Source organism: Rhodnius prolixus, unplaced genomic scaffold, assembly GCF_049639745.1.
Source record: "Rhodnius prolixus isolate KJV_2025 unplaced genomic scaffold, Rpr scaffold_5, whole genome shotgun sequence".
Lineage (NCBI taxonomy): Eukaryota > Metazoa > Arthropoda > Insecta > Hemiptera > Reduviidae > Rhodnius > Rhodnius prolixus.
Window position 1 is genome coordinate 20,529,199 of NW_027411624.1, and position 17,938 is coordinate 20,547,136.

Sequence of the window (17,938 nt, forward strand, 5' to 3'; positions counted from 1 at the left end):
TTACAAGCCAGTTTAGCCAGGAGGTTATCAACTGCTCTCTGTATCTGAGCTCTCTATATTGAAAACTACTCCTTTTAAACTTTAGATAGAAATTAAAAAACATTTTTAAAAACTACAACTTCCAATTACTTTGTTTTCGGACAATTCTCTGAAGGTTACCCTTGAGAGAGACAGAGGAGATGGCTCGGATCTTTCTAATGTGCCATTTCTCTGTAAAGGGACGGTCCCATCTCTTGAGAACAGTGATGGAGGAAACACCGAATTGGTTGGGGTTCTCTGAAAAGCTATATTTCAGTGAAATGTGTGGGGTTTTAAAACTGATATTGTTGGTGAGAATAAATATGAGCCAAATATTCGGAGTTTGAAGAATACCAGAGATGGTCGTGTGGGTGGTGTCACCCCAAAGTTTTCAAACTTAAATTAGTAAATAATTTATATAAATTGATATTCTATTTGAAAATTAAAGATATTCCTTAACGGAAGAGTTGGAGAGTAGCGTTAGAAGAACATTCTGCCTTTTGTGCCACTAGAACAAGTTGCACCCATCCGTACTGTCCCATTATTGGACCGACCGATGCTTCAATAATCGATGCCTTCTAAGAGAGTAGTTCAACTAAATAAGGATATTCCTCTTTATTAAATGGACAGAGATCTACTGTGGACAGACTTACCATTTATAAAAGTAGGTCACAATTCTAAAGACCCTAAAATGAATATCATTAACTCCATTTGTCATTCATTAATTAATTTAGAAGAGCTATTATTCATTAAGAACTCTTTGAATAGGAAATGATTGTAGCTAAGGTGCCACAAAATTGTGAGTGATTATCCAGCACATCTGTCAACTCAAAATAACTATTTTCTTTCTTCTTTTTTTTTAAAATGTCTACGTCTTCCACCATTTTAGCAATTTATTGTTTTACAGCCCAGTACAGCGTAGCCTAACTCTAAAATGATGACCGCCATTTCTGTGTGCAGATGCTTGCTAATATCATTTCAGTGATGATGTGGCTAATATGAAACAGGTGAAAGCGTACTCCAGACTGTCCTGGAGCTACACATATTGTCACCCATCATTTGTCACCTTGGAATTTCGTAAAAATTAATTGGTGAAATTTCACTGTAATTTTACGACAAAAGACTAACATGGAACCTGCGCACTAGACTAAAAAAAACTTGAACTCAACCGACGGAACAAATTACTGTGATTACTGTTTCGACCAAATCTTCAAATTCACAAAAAATCCAGTCCTTTCGATCAAAAATACTTGGTTAAATAACGGATTCTCCATTAAACTATTCTCCATAAGACCTTCATGTGCAACTGAAGAATTTATATCTAAATATAGAAAAATTCTTTGACTCAATTCCTTTCCGCACAAATTCTTTCGTTCTAAATCTTGCCTCCACAACGATTCCAAATCAATTCTTCACGTCGATTGAAACGCTGTTAGCTTCGTGATCATCAAATAAATAAATAAACTTGTTTTGGTTAAACTTATATTTTGCTTTAACCTCGCTGAAGTTTTCATTACACTTGAATAAAATTCTATTGAACTTCGTTGAAAAAACTTTTAGAAAACTTAACTAAAGAAGTTTATTCATAAAAGTTCGCTACAAACGTTTATTATAAAGTTTATTTATATAATAATATTGTATAGAAGTTTTTTTTTTAAATGATTAATTTGCAACTGTAAAAAATATACCTTTAGCAAAAGTGTTGAACAATAACGTTCGATTGTGCCACAGAGCTAGCTCAGTGCCACAACCAGGATGACGGGATGAGAGAAACCAGCCAACGCTGGAACTCTCTAGGAACTTGTTGGAGTTTAGGAAACAATGAGGTCACGTGGCCTATAATATCTCTACTATTACCAGAAAGAACTCTAGAATTATTGCCGATATTCTTTATTAACGTTTTTATACAATTCTGTATTTTTAACTCAACATACGTTATTATTATCACATGACAATTAATACTAGTAACTAAACTACAATATAACAACAACAACATAACATGGCCAACGCCGTTTTAAGCGACGTGGAGGATTGTCAGAATGGGACGATGTGGATAGCCCTAGATAACGAACCTGTGTGGAAGTCGGGAGATCAGTATTGTTAATAGTTACTGGAGGGCAGGTCTGTCTTCGTAGTGTGAATGTCACCTGAATACATAGTGTTAAGATTGTATAGAAGTAAAAACATAGAAATGAAATGAAGGTGTATAACGTGAAAAAATAGTACCAGGTTAGCTCCTAGTATATCGTAACTCTTTTCCTTATAAAAGTCAGAAACTATTGCTACGCAGAGATCCCTGTACGAATTCATCTACCATAGCCTTAGATTTTCTCTTCTTCAGAACCTTTTATCACTGTTTGGAAACAGCCCTATCTGGAGGCCAGCCTTGTCTGAAGAAGGCTAAGAGCAACAATAATCTCAGATGTTGTCCCGCCTTAAATAAAATATAAATACTTTTTCTTTTTTTTTTCAAGCGTACACTAAATTAACATTTCTGATAAGACGAAAATCTATCCACAATTTTCCAAGAACGTACCCTCATAGGTAAATTTTCGAATAAGAACTCTTTATATAACGCACGCATTGCCATTAAAAATTTCTAAATATAATAAAATTATCTCAAATATTTCAACACTGTATTGCCAATGCTCGAACTTAGTCAGTTATTGCCAATATGGAGTCATATTGACTCCATAATTTATTTTTATCTTTTTTTTTTATATTGATTACAATTTTAATAATAGAATTCGCATTAAAGGATGCGAAAGAACAGGAATTAAGGACGAAAAAACAAATTTTGTCCACAAATCGGCTTTAACATTTGATTGGCTGCCTTCTGATCAGGGACTTTTTCATTTTTTTAATCACATTCACTATTTTTTCAATTACTGTGCGCTGTTGACACGGATCGGAAATTACCCAATTCGCTACAAGTTTTTGCTACAATTCGGACAGAAAATCAATTCTAGAAAGAGGCTTTTTTATGTGCCTTGATACTTTCTATGAAAATTATGTAAATTTATCAAATAAGCATTTAGGCAATCATCTGGATTCAAGTTAATAACAGAAGATCTACTTATATTGCCAATCAGGAGTTGAAAGTCATTTGGAGTCATCCGATATATTTACGTGTAATGCCAATCTGGAGTTAAAATGACTCTTATGATTCAAGTAAAACTAACCTGTAAAAAGAAACTAAGAATTCCATGGTCTTTAGCTCGTGACTATCAAATGGTGAGAGAGTGGGGTTAGCATAGCTAAGAGCATTTCGGGATAGCTATGAGATGTGGGGAAACAGATCATTCCTATTTTTTTTTGGAGTCAAATAGACTCCGGATTGGCAATGCAGCGTTAAGGAGATTTTCAATCCTGCGCTTTGAAACTTTTCCTCTCCAGTACGAAAATTCTGGTTTAGTCCAGTAAGGATAAAAACTTTTATCCACTGTAAGGACAAAAAGAAAGAATCTTTAATGTTAGGATCTATCCAATTTTTAAACAAATTACTTCGTGAGGCATGAATTTTGCAAGAGGCAGCTTTACTGGTTATCAAACCCTATGAACTCAATGAATCCTATCAAACTCGGATGAAAATTTTGAGAAAAACAACTTAATGAGAAGGCAGTTGTCCTGGTCCCGGAAACCTTCCTCATTACTTTAAAACAAGCTGGAGCTGGGAATTTCAGAATAATGTCTGAGCTAAATTTACATTTTTTATTACTTTTTTTTAGCATATTATTGGAAAAATTGTATTCTTTCCTATATTTTTTGGGGAAAGGTTTGGCTTTTAATACTTTCCCAGGGTGGGCCTATGAAGCCAAACGCATGGGAAACACATATATACGTTAGTATGAATGTAAGTATGTCTTAGACCATCGTAATACCTCTTCCTCTGATCAGAACTAAAAGGAAGTATTGCATAATAAATGTGCCTTTATGTGCTCTGGTCTTGTATACTCTAGTTATTGTTTACATCTGCTTTGCCTCAGCAGAATCTACGCTGAAGGAGAATATATTTTTCCATAAGCTGTATGATGTATAATACATGAAGGGCTTATACAATTACATTAGCTAAAGATTATATGTAGAAAATGATTTAAATAAACTAATTGAATATGATAATTTGACATCAATTATGTTTCTGCCTGCCACTATGACAGAAACACAGTGAACGTCAAATTATACACAAAACAGATGAATTAATTTCTGATACTGGATTAGACTTCGTAACCAATCAGAAACATTAAAAACATGTGCTACAACGGATAAAAATCAATGTTACCAACCATACTGCTTGCCCAACTAGATTTTCTACTATAAGCAACTTATTTGTACGTACATAGTAACTACTTTGTAAATAAATTTTGTGTCAGGTATGTAACTGCTCGTGTGTTTGCGAACCGCATGTTATGTAGATTAGGTAAAAAGGTTCTTTGTACAAGGTTAAATATATTCAATTGTACGTTGCATATTTTCATACATGATCTATATAAATCTATAGATATGATACATATTTATCTATAACTATAATAAAATGGAATAAAAAGAAGCTTGGAAATGAAAATATTAATATTGCATTATTAAATGAAACTTGGTTTAAACCATTCTCTGTAATAAAGTTTACTGGTTATACTCTAGTGTGAACTGATTTAAGAGATGGAAAGCGAGATACAGCAACATTGATTTCTAATATTGTAATCTCTTTAACAAAAACTTAAAGTTTAAAATGTTAAGTATAAGGGTTGATTAAACGCCAAAAGGTACACAAATCAGCTAGTACCCAACATTTCATTCATGCGTAGCTGATATAATTTAAGTAATTTTGCTGCATTAACTTGTTCTTCACATTTTTTTAGAAATTATTAGATGTCACAGACCCTTATGCTGGCCATTTTCATCTACAAAATATTTGTTCAAGTAGATTGACAGTAATATCTATTAATCTATAATAATCAAACTATTAATTACATGTTAGAAAGAAAACGTTATAAAAAATATAAAAAAATTATGAGGCTAAAAAATTCAAAAACTTTTTTTAAAAAATGCTTATATCAACATACATCAATGATTTTGTTTATTTTATTTATTTATTTTATTTTATTTATTTTTTTAAATCGTCGGTTTGAGTTCATTCTTCGATTAAAGTAATTGTTATTTTATGTAGTAGTCAAACGTTTATAATAATAGGTAATAATTATCTGGCTTTATCGCAAATAATATAGTTTTCTTCACTTACACTCTTAATGTAGCTGTTCTTCTCACAATGTTGTATATATGTAATATAAAATAAATAAGATATGCATATTTTTAGGGCAGCTAATTATTCCAGTATTTTACTTTAAGTAAAATTAGAGAGACTAAATTAAATTACAATTTATTGAGAAATGAATAATTGTTGAATAATCTACTTGTTATTAACTGTGAGTTATTTGTGCTCACGAATATTTCGGTAAGACGAATTCAAGACTGAAATATTCTGTTAAATCCGTGATTCAAATTTAAACAGTAGCAGACTCTAACTTTGTTTTTCTCTACTTTAACATGAATGTATATGTGACTACTAAGAATAAAGGGCATATTAAAGATAAATCCAAAGAATAATTTGAAATGAAGTTAAAATAAAGTACCTATTTAAAAACGAAGATATAATATACATTTTATCATAATTATAACAAAATAATATTATGAATGATCTGGCCAGCATAAGGGTCTGTGACATCTAATAATTTCTAAAAAAATGTGAAGAAAAAGTTAATGCAGCAAAATTACTTAAATTATATCAGCTACGCATGAATGAAATGTTGGGTACTAGCTGATTTGTGTACCTTTTGGCGTTTAATCAACCCTTATACTTAACATTTTAAACTTTAAGTTTTTGTTAAAGAGATTTTTGTACCTTTTGGATAGATTTTCATTTTTGTCTATTTTACAAAGTTACTTATCTGCTTCAAAGATTTTTTTAAAATTTAGAATAAGCAATTCTATCATTATAATCTGATAAGGTGTTAAGTCGGAACCATAACTACTATTGGAGAGATCTTTTTAAAGAATGATTATAGTTGCCATCCTCAATAACAATTTTTTTGAGAAAGCGTTTTGAATAAAATAGGAAGGTATTTGTACGTAAAAAGCACAATTAAACTGCGATTTCAGTACTTCCTCTTAAGAGGAGTAAGAAAAATAAACTGCGATTACAGTACTTCTCCCTAAAAGGCAAAGATTTTGAATCGAACGACAATTCATTAATGTAAATAGGTTCACCCATTGATAATTTTAACGATTGCAGTACTTCCTCTTAGTAGGTGCAAGAGCTTGATGGCCCTTCACAGCCAAGTAGAGGAGCTTTAACAACTTATTCGAGCTGAATTTTATCAAAGTCGGACTAAGCGTTATAGAAATATTGGTAATAATAGTTTTAGAAAGGTCCTTACTTGGGTGGGGCGAACTCCCCTCCTTATGAGGCACAGCGTTCAGACTTTTAATGTGCAAATCTGTACAAAATTTCGATTCGAATGACACTTCATTCATGACAATCGGTTCTCGTGTCGATAATTTGAAACGATTGCTATACTTTCCCTTAACAAGTGTAAGAGCTGATCGCCGCTTTAATGTTACGTAGAGGAGCCCTAACTCTATCATCCTACCAAATTATTTCAAAATCGGGCTAAGATTTACAGAGTAATTAGTAATAATAATTTTGGAGGGGGCCTTACATAAAGGGGGCTAACTCCTCTCCTATTCGATGTACAGCGTCGAGACCCCCAAAAGGCACATCTACATAAAATTCCGAATCGAATGACACCTCATTCATGAAAATCGGTTCGTGCGTTTAGGCGCTACGTTGTTTACAAAAAAGGTAACAACAACAACAACAACAACAACAACAACAACAACAACAACAACAACAACAACAACAACAACAACAAGAACAAGAACAACAACAATTTTTGAAAATGTAGTTTTTGTGCATTTTTCACATCGTTTTTCTCGAAAACTAATTAATCTATGTTATTACGAAAAAATTACAGTTATAAAGGAGGGTTTGCCCTATATTATAAAGAAAATTTGGGAATTTTATCTTTTATAGAAAAAGAGAAAAAAATTGTCAAAGTTGGGTGTTTTTCAACATTACGCTTTTTCGAGCAGTTTTTGACGATCAACCCTTATACAACTGTCCTACCGGACAGTTTTAATATAGGTTTAACGGAAATTATAAATTTATTTAAACTGTCCGGTAGGACAGTTGTATAAGGGTTGACCATCAAAAACTGCACGAAAAAGCGTAACGTTGAAAAACACCCAACTTTGACAATTTTTTTCTCTTTTTCTATAAAAGATAAAATTCCCAAATTTTCTTTAAATCTTACTCCAAACCCTCCTTTATAACTGTAATTTTTTTGCAACCACCCAGATCTAATAGGTTTCGAGAAAAAAGTTGCCGAAAATGAGCAAAAACGGCTTTTTCAAAAAATGTTCTTGTTCTTGTTGTTGTTCTTGTTGTTGTTGTTACCTTTTTTGTAAACAACGTAGCGCCTAAACGCGAGAACCGATTTTCATGAATGAGGTGTCATTCGATTCGGAATTTTATGTAGATGTGCCTTTTGGGGGTCTCGATGCTGTACATCGAATGGGAGAGGAGTTAGCCCCCTTTATGTAAGGCCCCCTCCAAAATTATTATTACTAATTACTCTGTAAATCTTGGCCCGATTTTGATAAAATTTGGTAGGGTGATAGGGTAAGGGCTCCCCTACGTAACATTAAAGCGACGATCAGCTCTTACACTTTTTAAGGGGAAGTATAGCAATCGTTGCAAATTATCGACACGTGATCCGATTTTCATGAATGAAGTGTCATTCGAATCGAAATTTTGTACAGATTTGCACTTTAAAAGTCTCGACGCCGAGCCTCATAAGGAGGGGAGTTCGCCCCACCCAAATAAGACCCTTTCTAAAACTATTATTACCAATATTTCTATAACGCTTAGTCCGATTTTGATAAAATTCAGCCCGAATAAGTGGTTAAAGCTCCTCTACGTGGCTGTGTAGTGCCATCTTGCTCTTACACCTACTAAGAGGAAGTACTGCAATCGTTTAAATTATCAATGAGTGAACCGATTTAAATCAATGAATTGTCGTTCGATTAAAAAATCTTTCCTCTTTGCCTTTTAGGGAGAAGTAATGCAATCGTAGTTTATTTTTCTTACTCCTCTTAAAAGGAAGTACTGAAATCGCAGTTTAATTTTGCTATTTACGCACAAATACCTTCCTATGTTATTCAAAACGCTTTTTCAAAAAAATTGTTATTGAGGATGGTTTGGGGGAACGCAACTATAATCTTTCTATAAAAAGATCTCTCCAGTGGTAGTTACGGTTCCGACTTAACACCTTATCAGATTATAATGATAGCATTGCTTATTCCAAATTTTAAAAAAATCTGTAAAGAAGATATGTAACTTTCTAAAATAGACAAAAAGGAAAATCTATCCAAAAGGTACAAAAATCTCCTTAACAAAAACTTACAGTTTAAAATGTTAAGTATAAGGGTTGATTAAACGCCAAAAGGTACACAAATCAGCGAGTACCCAACATTTCATTAATACTTCATTAATAGTCAAGTAATTCTACTGCATTAATTTTCATTAATAAGTTATTTTTTAGAATTTATTAGATGTCACAGACCCTTATGCTGGCCACTTCATTTATAATATTTTTTGTTATATTTATGATAAATCACATATATGTACATGCATGTTAAAGTAGAAAAAGACAAAGTTAGAGTCGGCTACTGTCTTGAATTCGTCTTACCGAAATATTCGTGAGCACAAATAACACACAGTTAGTAACAAGTAGATTATTCAACAATAATTATTCATTTCTCAATTGTAATTTAATTTAGACCCCCTTATTTTACTTACGATATAGTAAAAAATACAGGAATAATTAGATGTCCTAAAAATATGCATATCTTATTTACTTTATATTACATATATACAACATTGTGGAATGAATACCTAGATGGAGAATGTAATTGAAGAAAACTATATTATTTGCGATAAAGCCAGATAATTATTACCTATTATTATAAACGTTTGGACTACTACATAAAATAACAATTACTTTAATCGAAGAATGAACTTAAACCGACGATTTTTATTTAAAAATAAAAATAAATAAATAAAATAAACAAAATCATTGATGTATGTTGGTGTAAGCATTTTTTTAAACAAGGTTTTGAATTTTTTAGCCTCATAATTTTTTTTTATTTTTTATAAGGTTTTTCTTTTTAACCTGTGATTAATAGTTTGATTATTATAGATAAATAGATATTACAGTCAATCTACAGTGCTACTTGAACATATATTTTGTAGATGAAAATGGCCAGCATAAGGTCTGTGACATCTAATAAATTCTAAAAAATAACTTATTAATGAAAATTAATGCAGTAGAATTACTTGACTATTAATGAAGTATTAATGAAATGTTGGGTACTCGCTGATTTGTGTACCTTTTGGCGTTTAATCAACCCTTATACTTAACATTTTAAACTGTAAGTTTTTGTTAAGGAGATATGTAATACGAGTAAATGATCTTGATGGCTGTGGAAATTTCTGCGCCATCATTTCACGATAACTGACTGTTATCAGTCATATATAGCTGTAACAACGCAAACAATACTGTTAGCCATGCAGAATGGGATAAATTTAAATGGTACCTACTTCATTCATAACACGAGGCGATTTTAATGCACACAACCAAGTGTTTGGTTTCAAATATTAAATTGTCTGTGACTGCATATTGTTACTTTTGTTCTCTTTCACCATCTAATAATATCTTAACTTAATATGAGTGTATAGGTTTCGTGACCGTAAATTGTTAAACTTAGGATACAAGAGTGGCGAGGAATCGGTCGAATAAAACAACTCGTCTTTTTGCCAACGTTTCGACAAATACATTGTCTTCTTCAGGGTCTGGATATTACAAATACAAAACAATTTACAGAGTCAGCAACATAGAAAATCAGTAATACAAAAATAAATAGTAAAATACAATAAATTCTTTATAATTATTGAAACTTAAGTGGATATGCGGGTTGGTTGAGTTACAGAAACTAAGAGCCAGAACTGGAGAAGCAGGTATATATATATATATATATCGTATACACATATAGCGGGACTTACACGGGAATTTTGGTAATTACAATTGGACAGATACAATGGACTAATTACAACAAAAGAGTAAATAAAATATTGGGAAATTTCTATTAATACAAAAACCGTTAAAAACAAAACACAGGAGAAACCAAATAACCCTTATGAACTAAATATTAAGGCAAGGTTGTACCAGCATCAGTATGATTGTAAGACAAAAAAAGACGACAATTCCAACGCGCTACTTAGACACCACATGGACAACAAAAACAATTTTGACTTCCAGAATATGACAGTACTCGACAGGAAAAAAAAAAAACAGTACAAACGAAATTTTCTAGAAATGTGCCACATAGTATTTGTAATATCCAGACCCTGAAGAAGACAATATATTTGTCGAAACGTTGGCAAAAAGACGAGTTGTTTTATTTGACGGATTCCTCGCCAATCTTGAATCCTAAGTTTAACTTAATATCTAAATCGAATATCTAACAAATAATGTAGCGCTTTACAAGCGCCAGTGGCTCGCAGTCGGTGCAACATGAAGAAGTGGTAATGGTGCGGCCTTCAATGGTAATCTGGTGTGAATTTAGAAGAGATTGCCCACGCTTTGTACGAGGGTCGTTTGAAAAGACCGTGCAAAGTCAGAGAGATAGCACTACTGGCGCGTATCGAGGTTATGTTTAGTTAGTAGCATCTCTTGGAAGAACACACACCAAGTTTCAGCCAGATCGGTCTGTTTCTTTGTGTTTGGCATTCGTTTGAATCGAGGAAGTCGAGTGATTTTCAAAAAATGGACGAAAAAGAATTTCGTGTGTTGATTAAACACTACTTTATGAAAGGAAAAACGCCTCAGGAGACTAAAGAGAAGCTTGATAAACATTATGGTGACTTTGCACCTTCGATTAGAACAGTTTATAAGTGGTTTCAAAATTTTCGGAGTGGCCATATGGGCACAAGTGACGCTGAACGTTCTGGACGCCCTGTTGAGGTTACTACTCCAGAAATCATTGATAAAATCCATGATATGGTGATGGATGACAGAAGAGTGAAGGTGCGTGAGATTGCTAGTGCTGTGGGCATCTCGAATGAACGGGTACATAATATTTTGCATCAACATTTGGACATGAAAAAGCTATCCGCAAGATGGGTGCCGCGATTGCTCACGCTTGACCAAAAACGAAATCATGTGAAGTGTTGCAAGGACGGTTTGCAGCTGTTCCAAGAGGAATCCGCCGGACTTTAAGCGTCGTTTCGTCACTGTGGATGAAACATGGATACATCACTACACTCCTGAGGCCAAAGAACAATCTAAACAATGGGTTACCAAGGGGGAATCTGCGCCAAAAAAGGCGAAGACCGTTCCTTCGGCCGGAAAGATTATGGCGACTGTCTTTTGGGATTCGCAAGGAATAATCCTCATCGACTATCTGGAAAAGGGTAAAACTATCATGCATATTATTCATCGTTATTGGACCGTTTGAAAACCGAGCTGCAAGAAAAACGCCCACGATTGGCCCACAAAAAAGTCCTTTTCCATCACGACAACGCACCAGCTCACACTCAGCAGTTGTGGTCGCAAAATTAATGGAAATAGGGTTCCAACTCGTTTCACATCCCCCCTATTCTCCAGACTTGGCTCCCTCGGACTACTATTTGTTCCCCAATATGAAGAAATGGCTGGCGGGAAAAAGATTTTATTCAAACGAGGAGGTGATTGCGGAAACGAATGGCTATTCTTCAGACTTGGACAAATCCTATTATTCGGAAGGGATCAACAAACTAGAGCAGCGTTGGACGAAGTGTATAAGCCTAAAAGGAGACTATGTTGAAAAATAAAAAAGGTTTATCCCAAAAAATTAAGTAGTTTTTATTTTTGCACGGACTTTTCAAACGACCCGCGTACAATGCAGATTGAGTGTATTTAAAGTGAAGGTAATACAGAGGGATAGTTCATAAAATTGAATCGAGATTAGTTCAAGATAAACCAATATTTAATATTAAATGTGAGGTTAGAAGTTTATTTCAATATATAGTTTTATTTTTATACCTATAAAAAAGAAGAGATTGTTTTCATTTTTATTCTTTATATTTTTTTGTAGACTTATTATGTCTTGTTTATTCAGATTAATCAAGTGTAATTGTACGTGCAACTCCCACGTATACCGAATGGTTGTAACAGTTGTATAAAAATAAATAAAAAAAAAAAAAAAATAGAAGTTTTTTATTGAGTAGGTTAAGGAACCAAACGTGTCCTAGATCTTACGCTTTATGGCTCCCGTCACGAATAATAGTTAATAAGACTTACTTAGGAAGTATTTACACCAATTTAATAACGTCAAACGTTTTCTCATGTAATGGTGCAAAGGTTCTGAAAGCTGACCTAATTCCTTTTTGTCTACAGCAAATATGTGGCAGCAAGAAGCTCGGAGCAATACTGGTCATGGGCAAGCGGGGTTTGGATGCTGCAGAAGAAGAATCTGTCCCGTAAAATGTTGTATTAGTTTAATAAAGACTGTACCTAGCAAGACGTTCATTTGGTTTCGTTTTCAATTTTTAGCCCTATTAGCAGTATTGTACTTGTAGTACGTAATATATTTCTTTTTTGGTTTTCACAGATTAGTTATCAATTTTAAACGTTGATGAACTAACTCACGTAAATACGATTACTCTCGACAGAAGAAATAAATATAGCATAAACACATTTTCACTGAAATACAGAACATTTACTTGCTTAGTTACTTTCTGACCATCACAGTCCACGAAGGGCCTCAGCCTCATCCACTACAGAAGGAGTTAATCCCTACAGCGGAGTTAACTACAGGGAGTTAAGCCCTACGGGATATTCTGGTCCTCCCGGTTGAGGGTTGTACGATGGGCTAACATCCCCTCCATGTGAAAAAACTATTGCAACGAAACATCCAAATATTTAACATTTACTCACTTTTAATTAACTTTAACAAAAAATGAAGGAATGATAATTTAGAAGTTAGAAATGAATAATGCTTACTGTTTTCAAGTTAGTTCCTTAACAAACAGTACAGAACATTTCATAAACTTCTCTACCTTACACAGAGTAGCTAAGAATGCACAATTCCTGAGAAGGAAGATGTAAAGTTAACTGGGTAGCTAGACAAAAAAACAACGTTGTTCATCTAGTAATAGTTATTCTTCCAGTGAACACTAAAATATCTAGTTAAATAGTTAAACAGTTTGGAAGTAGTTCACTAAAAAGAATTTTGTTAAACTAAACATTGTTTCACCATACAGGGTGAACCAGTAAGAATTGTCCATAGGCCTACTGTGTGTAGTACATCTAAAGTGGAGTTCAATGACGTATTGGCCAACTTCATATTTCCCACTGTTCTGGAGTGACGTCACTTTGAATTTTGTTTTTTTTTTCTAAAATCATTACTTTTTTTGCTATAAAAATGTTATTACTCAGAAACTTTTAATCCGAATTCGATTCTGATAACACGGTTAGAAAGACGGATAAATTTTTCTAAAAATTGACACCATTTTGAAGCATAAATTATTCTCCAAACTGCCTCAATTTTCCTCCGGATGCTGGAAAAATAAAAGTAATCGAAATTTTGAAGAAAACTCATTAGGCCCTTATGTGATCATTATCAGACCTAGGTGCTGGCACTTTTTATAAAAGTTTCCTTGTCTAATGGGCTTTCAAACGGTATATCATTTTCCAGGATTCCTTTTATCTTCGTATGAGAAATTACGTTTGTTTTGCAAGAAAACGTGCTCACGAGCACTCAACAGTGTTAGTTATCGTTTAATTCATTGAGAACACATTTAGATGGGCCATTAGTCAATTTTTAAAGTAGATTGTCTTAAAATAAGTTTTATTGTTACAGACCACCTTATCTATCACATTTAGCAGTTAGAAACTCCTAGGAAGAGAAAAATCAAAGGGCCAGCAGCTGGATTCGAACCCGCCATATTGCAATCTAGTGTCCACTAAACTCTGGGCTAATCCTTTCTTGCAGTGAGTTGTTATATTTACGAATCGTGTAAGCACTGGTGATTAATAAACTAAAATTAACTTATAATCATTATTAAATTATAATAACGTTGTCTGATTTTGCATTAATTCAAGTATACGTGAATTTTGTTTGGGTTTACTTTTTAAAAAACCGTATTACATTATCATTATCATTACCATAATTAACTCTATAAGTAGAACTTTAAGTACTTAGTATTAATATTAGTGTGCAAAGATCCTATGTATTGACCTTACATAATTTATTTATTTATTTATTTATTTGTTTTATTGCTTATAAGAAATATATTTACATTTCTATAGCAAGAGTTTAGCCTCTGCTAGTGATAACAATAAAAAGAAATAGCTACTTCCACTAAAAAGATAAATACAAACTAAAAGTATGAAATACAAAATTAAAATCACCCCTTGTTACAATTATTTCTTTAAAAAAACAAAGAAAAATAATGAAAACGGTCTATTTACAAAATTAACTCAAGTTTGATTCGGCGGCGGAATTTCTTTATAGCTGTTGAATATAAGTTTTACAAATCTGTACCTCTCATCTAGAGCACCAGAAATGAAATAAAACAAACTGTTTAATTTATCTTTGCAGTCAATATCGAGTAAATTAGTGTAAACGTCAGAGTTAATAGAGCTTATGTACCTATTTAATAATCTTTTTCTAAGTGAATTGTAGAAAGGACATTCCAGCATGAAGTGAATAATATTGTCTCTTTTTCTTTCAGCACAAGTAAAACAAACCCTTTCATGGACAAATACATGGTTTATTCCTTTGTGAAAAATCCTAGGATACTTAGTACTGGCTACCCTAATCTGAGCTATCAGTCTGATTTTTGAAATATTACACTTGAGATTAACATATGACTTGCCATTGGCCAAAGGACATATTAATCTATAATTGGTATTAAATGTAGAATTGAGTACCTCACTAATGTCTTTAGATAAACAGTTATTATAAAATTTAGAGTTGAGATTTTTCAGGTTACAAAATAGAAATTCAGCACTCTGTAGCTCCCAGACATCCTCTGCCCCTATAGAGTAAAGCATATCTTTAATGAAAACCACCCAGTTATAAGGGATGCCTGGATTATCCGACAAGCTCATAAGTCTCCTGTAACATATCTTCAAAAGTGAACTGTTATCCATCTGTAAAAGCTTCAGCCAAAATTTTATAGTTTTGTTAAAGATCTTAGTTTTAATCTGCGGGCATTCGGCTTCAAGGCGAACATAACTGTTGGGTGTATTGCGCGGTAAATGTAGCAATAATTTTAAAAATTTCAGTTGTACGCGCTCAACTAACGTAAAGTAGTTCAACGCCCAAAGTTCAGAAGCATACAGGAGAATGGCAGAAATAATAGTGTAGTAAAGAGTCATTTTAGACTGCCAGGTGTCTGACTTGTAGAATGAGAGTATGTTTAAAACTCTTGGAATAGCTATAGAGGATTTAACCTTACATAATTTAATTTAACCTAAATATCGATTCATTTATCTATCGATAAACAGATATTAGATTCTAAATATAAATTAAAACAAAAGTTCCAACTTACCTAAAACAATCCACATAACAATGGCGTTGCCAGTGGTGGCTATAACTAGCATTGATGCAAACATGGCAATCCAGATAATTTTCTCCCACCAGTTAATATCGTAGGAACTAGTTGCCGGCTCTAGGTACAAACATTGTTTAAGAAATTTTCGAGCTCTATTTGTAGTATCTGCGGAAATAACTGCCGCAATTGCATTTAACAATTCACTTTCATTTAATCTTAAAACAACTTCACGACCAAGTACAAAACCGGAACAATTGTACAACATTTGCACCTCATTGTCTTGTGACATTTTTTTTTGCTGTGCAGTCTGTTTTCCTGTTTCTTGTCGCTATTTTAAATTCCTTCTTCACTTGCCATGGTTGCCTAAAACACAATTCAAAACATAAAGTTTGAATTAGCATAAATGATTTTTGTTTAAATTATATAACTATTAGAAAAAAGACAGTAACAATCAGAGGTATCTATAATGTGACTTTGTATATTATAGTGAAGGGAAGATTTTAAATTTTTAACGTTGAACTTGTAGTGAAAGTCTGACGCTGTTGCCGATTCAGGGATGATATTTCACCAAATTCAACAAATTGTGGTTGAGTTTGATTTTACTTCTGTAATGTTGTGACATTATTTTTTTTTTAAATCTTTCATTGAAATTTGCGACTGCAACGGTTGTTGCAACAAGCAAATGTTATATAATATAATATCATGAATGAAGATAGGAGAAGGCGACCCAGTGGCGACACTCCATTAACGTGAACAGATGCACTATACTGCTCTTATGAGGAGAGTAGATCGCGGGACCATCCTCTCTTCAATCTCCTTGGAGGATTACTTGGTAATGTGGAAAAAGAAAAGTGTTCAATTAAAGGATTAGGATGAGCTGCTGTAGAGGAATGAAATTTTAAGAAACGAGTTTTAGTAAGATCGTAAAGGAAAGCGATTTTGAGGTCATTATGAATGGTGAGTTAAAAATATAAAATGGAGCGTTAGTTAAGTGTTTAAGTGTGTAGTATTTTTGATTATAAAGTCTGAATGCGTGAAGAATTGGAACGTTTAGTCGAGCCCCATACTTCGATGCCTATGACCAAATAGGTCGCAGTAACAACAGGTATAAGAGTCTTTTGTTTTGTAGGTAAAGTTAAGATCGTTTGTCAAGTAGTCTGGCGAGAAGTTTTATAGCGTTGGTTAGTTTCTTGTCTTTTCATTCTAGTATGGAGGATTCCATGTCTACCGTTTGTCTTAGGTACAGTCCAAGGTAGCGTACTTTGTCCACAGTTCGTATAGGAGTTTGGTTCAAGATGATGGTAGGTAGGAGTTTTCGTCTTAGAGTAAATACTACGAGGGTCGTTTGAAAAGTCCGTGCAAAGTCAAAGCATTACTGGCGCGTATCGAGGTTATGTTTAGTTAGTAGCATCTCTTGGAAGAACACACACCAAGTTTCAGCCAGATCGGTCTATTTCTTTGTGTTTGGCATTCGTTTAAATCGAGGAAGTCGAGTGATTTTCAAAAAATGGACGAAAAAGAATTTCGTGTGTTGATTAAACACTACTTTATGAAAGGCAAAACGCCTCAGGAGACTGAAGAGAAGCTTGATAAACATTATGGTGACTCCGCACCTTCGATTAGAACAGTTTATAGGTGGTTTCAAAATTTTCGGAGTGGCCATATGGGCACAAGTGACGCTGAACGTTCTGGACGCCCTGTTGAGGTTACTACTCCAGAAATCATTGATAAAATCCATGATATGGTGATGGATGACAGAAGAGTGAAGGTGCGTGAGATTGCTAGTGCTGTGGGCATCTCGAATGAACGGGTACATAATATTTTGCATCAACATTTGGACATGACAAAGCTATCCGCAAGATGGGTGCCGCGATTGCTCACGCTTGACCAAAAACGAAATCGTGTGAAGTGTTGCAAGGACGGTTTGCAGCTGTTCCAGAAGAATCCACGAAAATTTAAGCATCGTTTCGTCACTGTGGATGAAACATGGATACATCACTACACTCCTGAGACCAACGAACAATCTAAACAATGGGTTACCAAGGGGAAATCTGCGCCAAAAAAAGGCGAAGACCGTTCCTTCGGCCGGAAAGAATTTATGGCGACTGTCTTTTGGGATTCGCAAGGAATAATCCTCATCGACTATTTGGAAAAGGGTAAAACTATTACAGGTGCATATCATTCATCGTTATTGGACCGTTTGAAAAC

General features: G+C 33.7%; 1 protein-coding gene and 1 long non-coding RNA gene across 3 annotated transcripts in view; one reads left to right on the forward strand and one right to left on the reverse strand.

Annotated features, from left to right (window-relative positions):
* The window catches only part of LOC141458864 (tachykinin-like peptides receptor 86C), a 379,610-nt gene that overhangs the window by 253,465 nt on the left and 108,207 nt on the right, over positions 1 to 17,938 (reverse strand). For both annotated transcript variants that reach the window (XM_074137418.1, XM_074137417.1), the window contains exon 2: positions 15,728 to 16,093. In XM_074137418.1, the coding sequence (XP_073993519.1) occupies positions 15,728 to 16,019 (292 nt within the window). In that variant the 5' untranslated portion in view covers positions 16,020 to 16,093. The remainder of the gene's footprint in view (positions 1 to 15,727; positions 16,094 to 17,938) is intronic.
* On the forward strand, positions 14,649 to 15,140 carry LOC141458007 (uncharacterized). The gene is made up of 2 exons (XR_012460699.1): positions 14,649 to 14,819; positions 14,906 to 15,140. It is a non-coding gene; the product is annotated as an uncharacterized lncRNA (long non-coding RNA).